Raw genomic sequence first — 16,581 nt, forward strand, 5'->3', positions numbered from 1 at the left:
AGTTTATCGTTCTTTTGGGGGGGGGGGGGGTTCTATGGCCATTATGCAACAAAGCTCATGAAAACGGTCCAAAATGAGACCAAATTTGGGCCTCTGCGTCGCTCTGGTTTACGGCTCCAGAGAATGATAAATTATTGTTGATTTAAACAGGAATCTGAAAATGTAATCACACCTTTTGTTATTTAATTCTTCATCTCTTAGCACCATAATAAAAACCAGACACCTCTTCTAAATAACCCCACCCCCACCCTCCTTCCACCACCACCTCTTCAGCCCAAGATAGATTAGGTCAGGAGAGCTTCCCGTTTGTGTCTTGACCTCTGTTGCAGGGCCTCTCTGCGTCTGCCTCCCCCCCGCCCCTCCTCCTGAGAGGCGTGCACGTGGGTATGCCGGTGTCAACTCTTTAACAGCTGGACAGGCAACACAAACTTCAAAGGAGAGAGGACAACCTGCGGGGCACAACGCACCAGAGCTCTTTGTTCTTCTCTTTTGGATTTAGTAGCTCGGTTCGATTTCAGTGCTAAAGTGCTCCAGTGCTCCAGTTTTAAGACGCTCCGTTTGGCACCAGACGCATCTATCACCAGACTCCTACTGGGAGCCAGGAGCTGCCAAAATCATGCCGGCCGGGTTTCAGCAGCTTGGAGTGGAGGTAATTTCTTCTGGAGTTTGTTATAAACAGTTTATTAATCTAGCTGTGCCTGTTTGGAGAGTTTCTGAAGAGAGAAATTCTGCGGGGATATCCGTTATTTGTGAACTTTGCAATGTGTACTTTCAGCTATGGAAAGATTTTATGCACGGCACTTTTTCCCGACTATAAGAGAAATAGCATAATTGGTCATGCACAATTGCAATTTGATTGGTCAGGTATATAATATATATATATATATATGGAAGTCACATGGAATATGATTTTTATGATTCCTAAAACCTTTAAATATCTCCTGATTGTAATGCGCTTCTTTAAAATAAGCCGTTATACACTTTTAACAGAATTTTAAAGGCAAAATCCAAATGTTGAGAAAGTCATGAATTTAGAAGAAGCTTTGAGTAACTCTGTTTCAAAGAGTGGGGGAAGCCTTTCTGTCCTTAGTGGTGACCTTGAGCTGCCAAAACTGAGTTTACAAGTCAGGCCTCATAACTGCAAGCTTATCACGGGCCACCGCCTTTATAAACAAACTCTGTGTTTACTGCCCACCTCAAGCTCCATTGGAGAAATTGTTTCTAAGTTGCGTAGAGGAGTGTTGGTTTTAAGCCTGACTTTCCCCTGATGTAGATTTCCATCATCTTATTAATAGGAAGAATAGGATGCTATCCATGCTGTTTTTAATGCAAAAATATTTACCCTAAGCATAAAATCTGAAAACGGGAAGAAGCAGTCGTACGCTTGTCTCTATTTAAATCACTTAAAGACTGAGATAACCTGCACAACCTGAGATAGTTTTGTGTTTAATCTGGGCTTGTGTTATATCTCACAGTAAATACAAGCAGGTGCAGATTCATGCATAATGCATGGAAATTTACTGCAAAGTGTGCATGCAGTGAAGTGCAGGATGTGTAATGAAACATTAGTGGCCACTTCTGGCACTTTACCTTTTCCACAAGGACGCACACGCTCACCAGTACACACCTCTTTGTTGTGGTTTGTGAATGTTAAGCAGCACTTATCAAAAGCTCAACTCAGCAAGGTCAAGAGTTACAGATTTACACGGACAACATATTTGCAGAAGGTGGCTGAGCAGAACTGCGGGGTCAAATTAGGTCCAACAAATTTTACCAGCATCACCAGCATCATGTTGCTGTTGTGTCTGTGCATAGGCCCACATCACCAAAATGGAAAAAAAAAAACTTTTCAGGAAGCTCGTTGTTTTGACGGTACCCGTCTGTGTTTGTGTGTTCATCCAACAGTTCATCACAGACTTTTTTGCCTTAATTCTTACAGGCGGCATTACTCCAAAAGCACAAAAGACCTATAAAAAAATGAAATTAAAAATTATATAACCATGCTGGAGTGTAGGAAGTTCATTTTCCCCAAGGTCATGCTGTCTGTCACCCTGCAGACAGGTGGCAGAGGGCTGATGGGAAACTGGAGGGAAGCTAGGCGTCGACATGAAAGTAGTCAGAGAAGTCATGAACGGCACTGCAGAGATTGTCTCTAGTCAGGATCACGGTTATATATAGTTGACGTTAGCCGAGCAGCAGTGTTATGGGTGTGTGTGTGTGTGAGAGAGAGAGAGAGTTAAAAAGATAATCATGGTTGTCCAGCAGTTATCTTATTGTTACAGTTATGAAAACACTTTTCAGGATTATTCACTGTTCTGAAAAAAAATGAGTTTTTTATTTGTAATTCACTTCTTTGTGTTTGTGTGTGTATGTGTGTGTGTGTGTGTGTGTGTGTGTGTGTGTGTGTGTGTGTGTGTGTGTGTGTGTGTGTGTGTGTGTGTCTGTGCGTCTTTCTGCTGCAGACAGTGACTGGAACCCTCGCTCTGTCAGTCTTCACGGCTGTCCTTGGATCTTTGGAGTTTGGATATAACATCGGTGTCATCAATGCGCCACAGAAGGTAAAAAAAAGAAGAAGAAAGAAATAAAGACGAATGGACATAATATAAAATGAAAGAATAAAACACATGTAACACTGGTGTCATGCACTAGTCTAACACTGTCATTTAAGCAGACGTCAACAAAGTCGCTTCACCTGATTTTACAAGTTGGTGTGTTTTGAGACCACAACACACTGCCTGGTGATGTTTAGACAATAAACCAAAAAGAATAAAACTATGTCATGTGAAGCCTTCCAAAGCAAAGTCAGGTGACCACAGACACAGCAGGGTGAGGCTCCTTTCCACCTTTACGTGTCATCACAAAAATGACAACACATCCCTGCTCCAGGTGTCATGGAAACAAGGAAATATTTCTGTTTGCATGATGAGAAAAAGGCGTGTGAAATATGATTCATTCCCCACATCTGAAAGCAAATTTTGTGTGTTTATCCGCATTTATCTCTTTAAACAGAGCGGCCCTTCATTTGTGTACCATGATACTTAGACGCTTGGCAGAAATGCCTTTTGCATTTTGCCTTTTGCCTTTTGCTCTGACATCGATCATTAAAATCCTGGCACGGGTCAGGACAATCGACTAAAATTTCTGATACTTGGAAAAATGTGAGCATAACTATCAACAGATCACTTGTTTGATTTAATAAAATACGTCTTTCTTACAAATAGTGTGACACAAAGAGCAACACTCCTTTTAAGGTCACCCTATTTTTAAACCTTTTTAATCCTGCTTTCTTCTGATTGGCTGCCCCATGCAAAGCGATCACTTAAACAGCAGCTGGGTGGGGCTGATTTATGACCATATTTGGGTTTTCCACTCTCATCATTAGATCCAAGAATAGAGAAAAACCCTCTGAAACCGAGTATTTAGAGCACTCTGAAGTCTAAACCTCTGACTCTCAGTGGGTACTTGTACATACAAAGATCTCATTAACTGAAACTTCCCAATTTTTAATATGAGAATGCACCAGCACAAGTGTGTATATGTGAGATAATATAAGTCTACTTTTAAAAATGAGGAAAGCATTCTGAAAATATGAACTTATGGGAGTAAGCTGTTACTTACATGGTGTGCTTGTCTATTTAAATAGCCCATGGCCTGATTTACATAGTACTCTTGTAGTCCATGCAGCCATTCAAAGCGCTTCACGCTGCAAGCTTTTATCTAATCCAAGTTCATATTTAAAGCGACATATAGCTTTTTTTTCCTGTCATAGTTCACTGTTTTTAGTATCTCGCCCAAAGCCATGCAGACAAGTGACTTAACCACCAGCCTTCAAGCAGCCTATATTATATACTCCCTGTTTACAAAAGCTGATTTTAAGCTCTACAAAGGCCCTGTCTACAACACCTCGCTCCAAACTTACCTTCCGTTTTACCCAGTTTATGCTGCTCTTCTCTCACTCCTGTAGTCACTTGCTCCAACTTCTCCTTGCAGATCATTGAGGGGGACTACAATGCAACATGGATGTACCGGTACGGGGAGCCCATCCCCACGGGGACCCTCACCTCGCTCTGGTCGCTATCCGTTGCCATCTTCTCCATCGGCGGCATGCTCTCCTCCTTCTGCGTGGGCTTTGTTTCTGAATGGCTGGGCAGGTAAGACAACACAGGTCAAGCTTAGCCTTTTCTAGTGGTCTCGAGGGGATACGTTGCTTTTATCCTGATGGGTTCATGAAGCTAAGCCTATGAAATACTGTTTTATGAGATGGAGCAGATAGAACAGGCTGCAGCTCATTAATCTTACACTCTAACTGTGACATTTAGAGGATGGTTTCTGTCTGTGCCCATGGTTGCACAGATGACTTTGTTGTCCATCAAAGCAAACCACAAGATTTTCTGGAAATCTGAAACAAACTGCACAAAGTCAATACATGAGCAAAGATTTAAAAAGTACACATTTCTTCTTCCTGAATGACACACACACTTCACAGTCTCCTGTTCTGCTTTCATACAAATGAGAGGTCTGATTTTTCATGTGTATATGGGTAGAAGCTGTAAGTTAATGAAGAGTGAAGTGGGTAGGGAGTTTGTCTGAAGTACCTTCAGTTAAAAAAAGAAAGAAAGCAGCACCCAATCCACTCAAACGCACACACAAAAGACACATTTATGTAAGGAAAGTAGGATTTTGCATGCAGCGGGAGTGGATCCATATAAACGTGGTTTTAAGGGTGAATGAAAAACAAAAAAGCAATTTTAAAAAGCACCACAAACAGAGAGATAGACTTAAAGTTTTAATGCACTACAACGATAACCAAGTACCTAAAACTGTTTTAGGAAAGAGCCAGGCAGACACGACAAAACACCACACAGTGTACAACAGCAAAGTATAAATCGTTATTATAAACAGAGCATTTAAAACCTTAATCTAAGCAAACGACAATACTAGTCCAAAGCCTTCTCTAACTAGCCTTCGTTGTGATACATAAGTATCTCCTTCTCAGTTCTGTATAAGCCCAAAAATAAAACCAATGCCAGTAATTCAGTGAAAGCTCTGCCCAGGATGTTATGACCCAGTTTCCCGCTGTAACCTGAGTCTGTGCAAACTGGGCTGCAGTCCACAGCTTCCACTGGCTGAAAGGACATCTTAACAGAGCTGATGGCATTGGGTGATGAGGGGCGTGGAGAGAAGTGCCAGTAGGGGATGGTAGTCTTTGGAGAGGGTACACTTGGGGCAAGATGTTCCTAAAAAAAAAAAGAAAAAAAAGTGTATTTTATTGCTTGGTGGGTGGTGTGAAATATCTGTCAGTGCAGGAGGCATTAAAAGTGTTCTTCAGTGGCTCCATGTGCAGAACGATGAATGTGCAGGCGGTCACTTTCTCCACACATGGGGGGGAGAAGGGTGGGGAGGGAAGGGGGCTCATCTCACATATCAAGCATGATTGTGTGACATCACAACTGCAAGCAAATCAGGCTCTGAATGTGCAGCTTACATAAGCTTACAACTGGTGCTCATAGGCTGAGAATCAACTTTTCAGTGACTTTTAAAATATATATTACAAAACACTTTAAACCCAAGATATTAACAGAATGTTACAAAATATATACATGAGATATCTTGTTGCTTGTGTCAAGTAAATCCCTGACAGTGTAAGCTGAGCTGTAGGAACCGTGCTACTTCTAAATTAGGTGGGAAAGACTCTTTTTTGGTTCTGATCACAGTCTAGTTAAGTGAAATAACACCAGACTGCAAAATCTAGTCACACCGATGTTACTTTTGTTTAATACTCCTCTGTGCCTTCTACAGGATTTTGTGGATCAACTAAATGTTAAAGTGCTGAATAAACCCGTGTTTCTGTGCGATACTGAATAATTTTGTGTGATACTGCCCTCTAGTGGCTTCTTAGGGTTTTTCACTACTAAACAGTGTGCGTATCCAAACTAGATATGCACAACTCTGCTGGACAAAAACCTGCTGTTTAATCATTTCAAGCAACTGTCTTTGCGTGTGTTTTTTAAATAAACTCTTATATACATCACAACAATAAAAAAAGGTAGAATTGGATCATGTGAAATGGATTTTGCCGTGATGATTTCAAAATGTGGAGAATGGTTTCAAAGATGCCGGTCTGTGCTTCTTTCAGGAGGAAAGCCATGCTTATAAACAACTTATTTGCCTTTATTGGAGGAAGTCTGATGGGAATGTCCAAGCTCTGCCGCTCCTTTGAAATGATGATCCTTGGACGTTTTATCATCGGTGCCTACTGTGGTGAGCTGCCCACTGTCTCTTCCCTCTTTTACTCTCTATTAATGTGTCCATTTAATGAGTGGTTTAACAACCTCTTGCTTCCTTAACTCTTCCTTTGATGCAGGATTGGCATCTGGCTTGACACCAATGTACGTGGGTGAGATAGCACCTACGAGTCTCAGAGGAGCTTTGGGGACGCTGCACCAACTGGCTATTGTCACTGGCATTCTCTTCGCACAGGTATGGCAGGAACGACTGTCTATAAATAGCATCAGCATCTTCTCTGTCTCCATGTCCCCGACATTCAGTGGGCCTTTCCAGGCCACATTTATAAAAATCTGCTCAAAAGAACCACATCTTGAATCCTCAAATCCATTCCCTTTGTCTGTGCACCTCCCCCTCTTTTCCTTTACTTCCACCTATAAAGGATTGTCTTTAGGTGCTTTATCGTATTATCTTTTGAAATGTCACACACTCAAACTTGCTTCCTCTCCCTGTGCAGGTCCTCGGCTTGGAGTCGCTACTCGGCAGTGAGCACTTATGGCCTGTTCTGCTGGGATTAACTGTTGTGCCGACTGTACTTCAAATGGCTCTGCTGCCCTTCTGCCCCGAGAGCCCCCGATTCCTCTACATCGTCCGGTGTCAGGAGCACCACGCCAAGAGTGGTGAGTAGGGCTGCGTTATTTTAAGGTCTTGGTTTACTATTATTATTCTTATTATGTAACTACAGCCACTGACGTCGTGAAGTTTTACATTTTAAAGTCCACACATTTTTAGTATTAGGAGGCAGATAGGGCCTTATAAAATAAGCTGCTGAGTTGCATTTTGGGAAATGTAGGATCTTTTTTTTTCTTCTTTTTTTTTTGGCAATTTCATTTCAATTCAATTCAATTTAATTTATATAGCACAAAATCACAACAGCAGTCATCTCAAGGAACTTGATGTTGTAAGATAAAGACCCTACAATAATAAAGAGAAAACTGCACTTAGTGACAGTGGGAAGGAAAAACTCCCTTTTAACAGGAAGAAACCTTCAGTTCAACCAAGCTCAGGGAGAGGCAGTCAGCTACTGTGTTTGGGTTTGTCCCACTTTGACCCATATCACTTTATTCTTTCTTATATATAACTGATGGAGACTAATGTTCGTACCTGAGAAGTGAAACTAACTCGAAGTGCCTGAAAGCTGCATTCTTTCTTTCGGCCAGCAGGGGGCGACTCCTCTGGTTGCATAAATAAGTCTGATTGTACAAAAGTCTTAGCTTACCTCTGACCTCAGTAAACTGTTTTTTCTGCTGAGTTTATGGCCTCAGTAATTACTTTAAAATATTTTTAACTAATTCTGTAAATCATAGTCTAGTTTAAACCACGGCTATTTGGCCTTTGACAAGCCTTTACATACTGTGTGGTGTCTCCAGTTCCTATGATGTCTGGGTTTATAAGCCAAAATTGCAATTGCCAAAATGCCTCAAGGTTTGGGTGATGTCATGTTAGACACACAACAGAAAATCTGGATATCTGTGACTTCAGTTTTTTCAACTAGTGTCTTATACAAAAAGTAAGGATTAATGGTGACGTGCCTATACCATCACATCATCAGACATTTACAGGACTCAATGTACAGAGTATCAGTTGGCCTTATGAAGTTTCATCAAGGCTTTATCCTTTCCAAGATGATTTCTCCTAGAAGAATTAGCTGCTAAAATGTGATGAGTTTTTGTACATGAAAAAAAAACTTCCTACATTTCTACAGGCCTGAGGAGGCTAACGGGCAGACAGGAGGTGGGTGACATGCTGGCGGAGATGAAGGAGGAGAAGAGGAGGATGGACATGGAGAGGAAGGTGTCCATACCCGAACTCTTTCGCTCTTCGCTTTACCGCCAGCCCATCATCATCGCCATCCTCCTGCAGCTCTCCCAGCAACTGTCGGGGATTAATGCAGTGAGTCCTTCAAATTACACTGACTCACCTAAAGTTCCAGAAACAAGCAGTCCTTTAAAATCAGGAGCCAGAGCAGTTCAACATTGACCTAAATTTGTTTACTCCTCTGGCAGATCTTCTACTATTCCACCAGTATCTTCATGAAAGCAGGAGTCCAGAGTCCAGTTTATGCCACCATAGGAGCCGGGGTGGTGAACTGTGCCTTCACGATAGTCTCGGTGAGAAATCGCATCGACGTGCCTTTAACGCACTTTTGAAATTCAATTTGGGAGCGTTTAAATAACTTTTTGAATTTGGAACAATAAACATTCACGCCCTGTCACAGAGTCACTCTATTACTGTTTAACACTGTTATCAAAGGGTAAACAAGATAAGAGGAGACCAGTCAAAATGTTTCAGTGTCATCAAGCGGATTAAGATGTACGACTTTAGCCGTAAGAGTGCCACGGCTTCAGGGTTAGAGACTGACTATTGTGATTTGATACAATAGATTGTTTTATGAGCGCATGCTTGTAAAATCACTGCTAAACTATGGTTAACACTGTTTTAGAAGTCCTGAACTGCAGTTAGGTATATGGTAAATGTGGTTTTAGCATGATAGTGACCTGACGTTATACGTATTTGAGAAAGAATCTGACAAAGTAAAATGCTTTAGCTCCAAATGTCAGCTGAGGTTAACCCCACATCCCCCCTTTACCTTCATATTAACAGCTTTTCCTGGTAGAGAGGACGGGTCGACGGACGCTCCACATGTTAGGACTTGGCGGAATGTGCATCTGTGCCATCATCATGACCGTGGCTCTTGCTTTACTTGTAAGTAAGCCCCGATCCAAAAAAATGAAAATAAATAAAATCCAGACTATGGTATTCCAGACTTCGGTATTTTATCTATGATTTCTAGTCTCCACAAACATCTGAATCCGCTTTTCTTCCGCTCTATAGGACAGTGTTCCATGGATGAGCTACATCAGCATGCTTTCTATCTTTGGTTTTGTGGCCTTCTTTGAGGTTGGCCCAGGTCCCATCCCCTGGTTCTTTGTAGCTGAGCTGTTCTCTCAAGGTCCAAGGCCAGCTGCCATGGCTGTGGCAGGCTTTTCCAACTGGACTGCCAACTTTATTATTGGCATGTGCTTCCAGTATGTCGCTGTGAGTATCCACAATGGATGTTGTGCATGTCCACAAATGGTTTTCCATTTTTCACCCACTGCAGTTTTGTTTTGGCATTCTTTTTTGGTTCGACAATCTTTTATCCTCTTAGATAAACTGATTAGATTTTGGTCTTTAAAGGTCACCAACCTTACAAAATCAAATTTTTAATTCACATTTGAAAAGCTAAGTCTGGACAGACAGATGAAAACATGAAAACCGCTACTTGACCGGTTAATAGAGGCATGTGACATCAAGTTTGCAATTCTTCCTTAAAGTTAAAGTTCAACTCTTTATAATCCGACCTTCTTCCCGTCCTTCCGCAGGACCTCTGTGGGCCATACGTCTTCCTGATCTTCGCAGCTCTTCTTCTGTTCTTCCTCATCTTCACATTTTTCCGGGTACCAGAGACACGGGGCAAGACCTTTGACCAGATTGCAGCCAATTTTCACCAGCATTCAGCTGGAGGGATGATGGATATGGATATGGATATGAGCATAGGCATGGGTATGGACATTGACAAACCCAGCACTGAGATGGACTACTTGGGGGAGGATACCATGAACTGAAGACGCCCCATGGAACTGAGAAAAATGGAACTGAGCTCAGCTTGTGAAAAGTTGGGTAAAGGGGCATGACACCAAACTTTTATTTACTAATATGTATATTGAGATCTTTATTTTTTTTCACATAGATTGTGGTGAAAAAGCAGTGTTAAAAGTGTGTGACAATTTGGGTGTTATGGAATTGTCCTTTGCTGGTAGCACTGCAGTACAGGGTTAGTGGTTATGAATTCTGGCTTCACTTGAAAGGCTACGAACCAGTGGAGTAAAGGTCGACTGCTGTAGTTTCAAGGGAAGAAGATGCACATAAGAACAACCTGTCTGGCATTGACTGCCAGTGTAATAAGACTTTATTCCATGGTGATGGCAATCAGTTGCAGTATTGACAAATGGATGTGGAGAGACTTGGGAATTCCTGCACTTTATAAACAGATATCTAAAGTTTTCAAAGTTTTTAGGCATAGAAACAATAGGATCAGCAGCCAGGAGTGTGATGGAGCGTGCCTGTTTTTACCAAAGATGGGAACACACATTTAAGAGGTTAATATATGAATTTGATTTTTTGATCTCCAATGACAGGAATCATGTCGACACACTGTGGGTTTTGAATCTTATTTTGGCACCAAATGAAGTGTGTCTGTAACACCCGGTATTTATAGCTGTTATATACTCAAAGCAGATGTAGAAAAGGTAGTGTGATGGGTAGGTAGTGTTTTTTGTTCTTTAAGAACAGGTAACATGCATTTAATCATGTTATACTTTTAGAAACTGATTTTATGTGCTATGTTCATGTATCCAAAGTGTAACCTGGCATCAATATACAAATACCAGTCTGAAACTTCTCAAGGGGCATTATCAAGCGGACCAAAATGCCTCTGGAGTTGTTTTCACAGACATTGCTCTGAACTCCTCCAGATATTAGCCGATGGAGGGGTCATCCCAGGACACGAGTGTCACAGTCATATAGTCTGGACAGTTAATGGTCTTTCCCTGCCGGCTTCTGTCCACATGATTTCATTTGCACAAATTACACAGGTAATTCAAAGTTCATGTCGACAGGACAGGACTGCAACCAACCAGATTATAGTGTGACGCAGTACTGTGTGACCTGAAAGTGTAAACAGTCGTAACAAACTATCCTTGTTGGATGCATGGTTGCGATTGGCTCAGTATGGGTAGTGCTCTGGGGAAATGAGTTTCAGTAAAGAAACAAAATTTTGCCTCAAAAATTTGAACATGAGTCCTCATACTCATCTGGTTGTTAGGTTACCAAAAGTGTTTTCTGCATCAGTACCAAAATGCTGATATTTTGGGGTTTTCACATGTGTTCTTAACTTAAGTGTGAAAGTACTCCTCTGATAATAGGAAACTCACTGCACCACAGAAATACTACTTCTGATCAAGCCTTTTGTATTTCATGTGTACATAGTGTGTTTAAGGGTCTAGGTTTAAAATTCTTTATGCACTCCAGCTGGTGTTCGGCTTCGTAGGCAGACTAGAGAAATTTCCAAGTACAAGCACCGACTTTCAAGGTTTGTGCCACACAATCACCAAGTTTTTGTTGTGTTTTCTTTGCATCCGTCACGTGTGCCGTTTGCCGTCTATTCTTTAATGTGTCAGACTTTTCAGAGATCTGTAATCTGTATAGTGTGAATGTTGATGCAGTGGTTATGTAACCAGAGTGAAAGTACTGCAAATACTGTTAATGAAACCACCTGAAGAACCCTCATTTCTACACCTTCAATTTCTTCACTACAAAAGTAATCCAATTACTTTGGCAACATAAACATGGTACAAAGGCATCAGTGAATCTGCACTCCAGTCAGAAGGGAATGAATCTTGATTTGCAAACATGATTTATTAATTAGCATTTTAAGTATTAACATTGCACATAATCCCCTCCAAAGAAAAAGCACACACACAAGTAAAACAAAAAGGAAATTAAGCTTCTTTCTAATCCAACCTCAACCAAGAAGATTAAGGGAGTACTACGTTTCAAGAATTGATTTGAGGTGTTAACAGAACTAAACAGACTCCCATTATGCATCACCAATCGCAGACCTGCTTAGCTTTCCCCTCTTTAACCAAATTAATCAGAAGCCAAATTAAACTACATGATGGGCTCCATCTGCTCTATTAAAGAAAATATTTCTAAGGGGGTGGGGGTGGAATAACTTTCCCATTTTTTCCTCTCCCCCTTTTTAAAAGCTGTACTTTCAATTTCTAAATGTGCACCCACCAACTACCTGTATCCCCTTACCCCACGCTTCCCCCTTGCCCCCTTTCCCACCCTCTCCAGATGTCAGTGTGGACAGGACAAGACGAGGGGGTGGGGAAGGGGCCTGAAGGATGACTGTGAGAAGTGGTAGGATGGAGGATTGGGGAGTGCAGGGAGGGGAGAGCAGTGCATGTGGTCTGAAATAGGTCCAGTCCTCCAACCCCAGGACCTATGAGAAACAAAAGAAAACGCAGGAGAGATGGATTGAAAGAAAGACCACACAAAAAAAAAAAAAAAAAAAAAAAAAAAAAAAAAAAAAAAAAAGACCTTTAATTTAAAAATAAAAAATAAAAAAGGGCACTTTTAGTCCCGAGCCAAGGATTATATTGAAAGAAAATCCAATTTCCCAGAATTTGAGCCAAAAATCTTCCCTGTGTTAAACAAAAGTCTGACTCCAAACACAGGCAGCGTTCTCAAAGACTCCTTTCAATGCCATCATTCCACCTTAAATCCATTTACTTGACTAAAGAGTTAATGTCCATCATCAGGCCCTCTGTGACAGACTGCTAATGTTGCACATGCAGCACAAGAAGTGCAACCCTACACCCTCACGTCTCCCACCCTGTCTAATCCAAGGTTGCGCCACTTTAGTGTGGGGTCCCACCTCTTGCCAAGCGTCATGTGACCATCCTCGTGGTCATCACTCTGCTGGTGCTGGGACAGTTGTTGGAGCTGCCTGCTGAAGGGAAGAACACAGCTGAGATTTGTCAACAAAACACCTACCAATGAAAAATGAACCAGCTGGAAAAGCAAAGAGCAACTTTAATATCTTACCTCAGGCGATTTTACCGTTTTGGGGGAGATTTTGGGAGAGGTCTTTGGCGACTTTGATGTGGGTTTTGTATCAGATGGCTTTGAGGTCTGTGGTGGGGTGCCAGGCTCTGATGCAGACTTCTCTGTATCATTCTTCAATACATGGAAAAGACAAGTGAAAATATTAGTAAAATACCAAAGCTTTAGAACTTTAGAAGATCCAGCTAAACCATCATACAGGCACAAAACCATAGAAATTCATCTAATAGTTAGACTCCTGTCTACCATCTAGACAATATAAATATTACAGGGACTTAAGGGTTTTTATTGCCAGTCAGGCATATTTTCAGATGAGGCGAACTGTCGTTTTTCCACTCAAATCCTGATTAAAGCCAATGAGAATAACACACATTGACTGTAAAATATACAAACACATTTACAGTACAAGTATATTTAAAAATGGTGGCGGCTCTCAGTTCTGCCCCCCAGCCTCCTATCAGATGCAACTAAGTTATAAATTTGAAAATCCTAGGTGATTTAGAGAAAACGTGACCTCTGACCTTGAGGTCAAGGTCCCTGAGATTTGAACTTGTACAAGATTTTTGTAGACACACCCATGGTATCCTACATCACCTCGTTCTTGCATTCAAACTTGGGTGCGTTTCGTCCGCCAGCCCATCCGCCGGGCATGGTGACGATAAGTGTTCAGCATTTTACTGCTTGCATTAGAGCCTTAATATCTTCTGATAATCATTTTCTGTGACCAGGACAGCTTTGCAGTGAAAAGTAAGCTCATGTGGGTACTGATCTTTTCCTCCCCAAACATTACTAACAGCTCATCTGTGCATAGTTTCCTCACTGAGTGATCTTGATATAGCTGAAGATCATAAATATCTTACTTTGGAGACAGAGGACTCTGAATTCCTTTGCCTGCGTCGTCTGAACTGGCGGCGTTGTTTCTGGCCTTGGCCCTCCCCTGCTTCTCCATTAGTCTGAGGGCTGTCAGGTGCCGGTGCCGCCGCCACCTCGTGCTGTGGCTGCTGCTGCTTTAGCTCACTCTTCTCCAGGTTCTCTGCTGGTGCAGCTGCCTGCTGGCCTTCTACAGCCTGATTGGGAGGTGGGCGAGGACGGAATGGCCTGAATCCGAGGAAAGCACATTAAATTGCCTCAAGAATCAAGAAGTCCTTCAAACAGGATATCTAAGCAGGACCGTTAAGTTACCTGCGGTATGGGCGCCAGAATCTGCGTCGTGGCGGCCGCTGGGTCTGATCACTCTGTGTCTGACCACCCTCTTCGTCTCCATCCTTCTGCTCGCCAACTTCACCCTAAATTGGAAAAACAGACAAAAGACCATTAACACAACATAAGCTTTCAACTACTTCAATCCATCTCAATCCTAAAGGTTGTAGTCTCCCTCACACCCATCTTTCCGCTTTAGCTTACATCTTGTGTCTCCTGCCGTGGCCTGCGCGGCCTACGGCGGCGTTGCTGAGGCCTCGCTCCCTCACTCTCTCCCGATCTGTCAGTATCAGGACCTTGGCCATCGGCTGGTTTGTTCTGGTCGCCGGGCCGAGGGCTTCGGGGAAAGAACCGTCGACGGAATCGCCGTTTGTTGGGCGCATAGCGGCTTCCTTTTACCGGAACACCACCTGGACCGGTAACATTAGCTGCTTCGGAGCCCTTCGGAACAGAGACATGCCTGAAATGCTTTCTCCAAGAGCAGTTTTTTATATCTTTTTTAAACAGCCGAGAATGTCACATTTTGTCCTTGCTATACCTTAGCTGCTTCAATCACGTCAAACTCTACAATTTCCCCATCTCCAACGCTGCGGAGAAATTTCCTGGGATTGTTCTTTGTGATTGCTGTCTGAGGAGACATGGCTAGCATTAAAAATGTGGGTACAATTAACTCACATGAAGAAGAAAGAAAGAGACAACCCCCCCATTGCTTACCTGATGAACAAATACATCTTCTTTAGTGTCATTCCTGCAAGAAATAAAACTTCATTAGCAAACATGGACTTAAGAAAGTGAGGAATACTCCAAAATAAGGGAGACGAATTAAAAACACCTTACCTGTTAATGAATCCATACCCATTACGCACATTGAACCATTTCACTGTGCCTTGGACCAAAGTGGCTACAACAAGAGCACATCAAACGAATAAGGAAGTGTTATAGAGCAAGTAGTCATTCAGAGTTCACACCGTTATCTTGATTACATCAGCGGTGACCTGCTCGCAAGTGGGAGCTCTATGGATCAATCATTAACCGCAAGACTTTGAAACCAGGCCTGCACTAGGTCACGAGGCGACATGGCGACATGGGAACACTTCTGACAATTAAGGAGTTCAAGACGAGTCACACGGACACCTGAACGATGTATTCTTCCTCACACAGACAAGCTGAAAGCCGGCTCGTTTTTGTGTTTTACGGCAGTCTAAACTCGTTTAATTTGGCCAAATTTCCTTCTGCAATGATTTGCAGCTGGGAGGGCGCGTGCGCGTGTTTCGCTTACTAAGCGCGTGAACGACAGCTGATAAAGAAGAAAAATTGGGTCATGCGTTCAAAGTGTTCGGTTAACATGGACTTCTATACAAACAATGCCCACAGTCTGAATCAGCTCCATACCTACACAAACACAAATATCTGTGATTAAACCAGAGGCAGCCACTGGACTGACATGTGGGGAAAACTGTTTTTTTTTTGTTTGTTTGTTTTTTTAAAAAGCACCTGTGTCCTCGAGGCCAGGTGAGGACAGGCGTGAGCTTTACAGGTCAATATGTGTGACAGTCAAATAACTTTGTTTTCAACACCACGAGTTTAAGCATATTTTTTTGGAATATAGTCCCCGCAAAAACCTGAAAAACTCAGCCTCAAACACGTGTTGCCTAAAAAGAACCACACCGGAGACAGCAGTGGCACCCCAGGCTGCTGTAATTAACAGAAATTCAACCAGCTTCACACAGTTTAAGAAATATCACAGAAGGAAGGGTAAAATATATATACACACACACACACACACATTCTGTTTTTCACACCCAGCCTCGGTCAGAAGGCGCTAACTTTAAACGTTTTCTGGATGTTTACCAAGAAATCTTGGCGAATACAGTACTTCTACACCCACCTATAACTTTCCTCTCCGGCTGTGGTTTGTCTTCCACCGGTGCCGATGGTGGAGCGCTCTGCGCCTCGGCGTCGGTCATGCTCGCTGTCGGGTTACTACACTTCCACTCCCGAGTCCCCTCCCTCCTACTCTTCCCGAAACTTTCCCAAGCGCCACTGCTAAGTTTTTATCCCGGCATCCCCTCGGACTGCCGGACGGAAGCCGCGCCCTCATTGGTTTCCACGAAAGCGCGAGCTCGAATCTGATTGGTCAAACGAGGGCGGCAATTGGAACGGAAAATTGTCAGGCGGAGGACAGACATGAGTGAAAGGAGGCTGATTTTTTTTTCATATATATATATATATTATTAAAAAAAATAGAATCGACAATCGGCCGGTTCTATTTATATAAAAATAGAATGACTGGAGTCTGTTTATGAGGCCGTTCATCTCTATAGATCTATATGTTATAGCTTAAAAACACAGCCTTGTAGTGTCTTTTTTACAGAACATAAATAACTGCAGAACTTAGCTGCTAGTGGGTAAACATTTCTTTGT

General features: G+C 42.3%; 2 protein-coding genes across 3 annotated transcripts; one reads left to right on the forward strand and one right to left on the reverse strand.

Moving 5' to 3' along the window:
* The first annotated feature begins 534 nt into the window (after positions 1-534).
* Positions 535-9,949, forward strand: LOC134624867 (solute carrier family 2, facilitated glucose transporter member 4-like). The gene is made up of 11 exons (XM_063469973.1): positions 535-649; positions 2,463-2,558; positions 3,991-4,151; positions 6,137-6,261; positions 6,365-6,480; positions 6,743-6,905; positions 7,991-8,178; positions 8,292-8,396; positions 8,890-8,991; positions 9,121-9,324; positions 9,651-9,949. Exons 1-11 carry the CDS (start codon positions 617-619, stop codon positions 9,891-9,893), a joined length of 1,536 nt encoding a protein of 511 aa, XP_063326043.1. The 5' UTR covers positions 535-616; the 3' UTR covers positions 9,894-9,949.
* A 2,530-nt stretch (positions 9,950-12,479) lies between these two features.
* On the reverse strand, positions 12,480-16,130 carry LOC134624869 (Y-box-binding protein 2-B-like). Of its 2 annotated transcripts, none has more exons than XM_063469978.1 (9): positions 16,046-16,130; positions 14,995-15,058; positions 14,872-14,905; positions 14,696-14,785; positions 14,362-14,598; positions 14,140-14,243; positions 13,818-14,055; positions 12,940-13,071; positions 12,480-12,841 (listed from the first exon to the last, which is right to left on the reverse strand). In XM_063469978.1, the coding sequence occupies exons 1-9, from the start codon at positions 16,122-16,124 to the stop codon at positions 12,806-12,808; spliced, it is 1,014 nt and encodes a 337-aa protein (XP_063326048.1). In that variant the 5' UTR covers positions 16,125-16,130; the 3' UTR covers positions 12,480-12,805. The 2 variants fall into 2 exon arrangements, with proteins under 2 accessions (XP_063326048.1, XP_063326047.1); XM_063469977.1 differs by having other exon boundaries at positions 12,480-12,844.
* Positions 16,131-16,581: the final 451 nt, after the last annotated feature.

The sequence above is a fragment of the Pelmatolapia mariae genome, linkage group LG3_W, assembly GCF_036321145.2.
Source record: "Pelmatolapia mariae isolate MD_Pm_ZW linkage group LG3_W, Pm_UMD_F_2, whole genome shotgun sequence".
Lineage (NCBI taxonomy): Eukaryota > Metazoa > Chordata > Actinopteri > Cichliformes > Cichlidae > Pelmatolapia > Pelmatolapia mariae.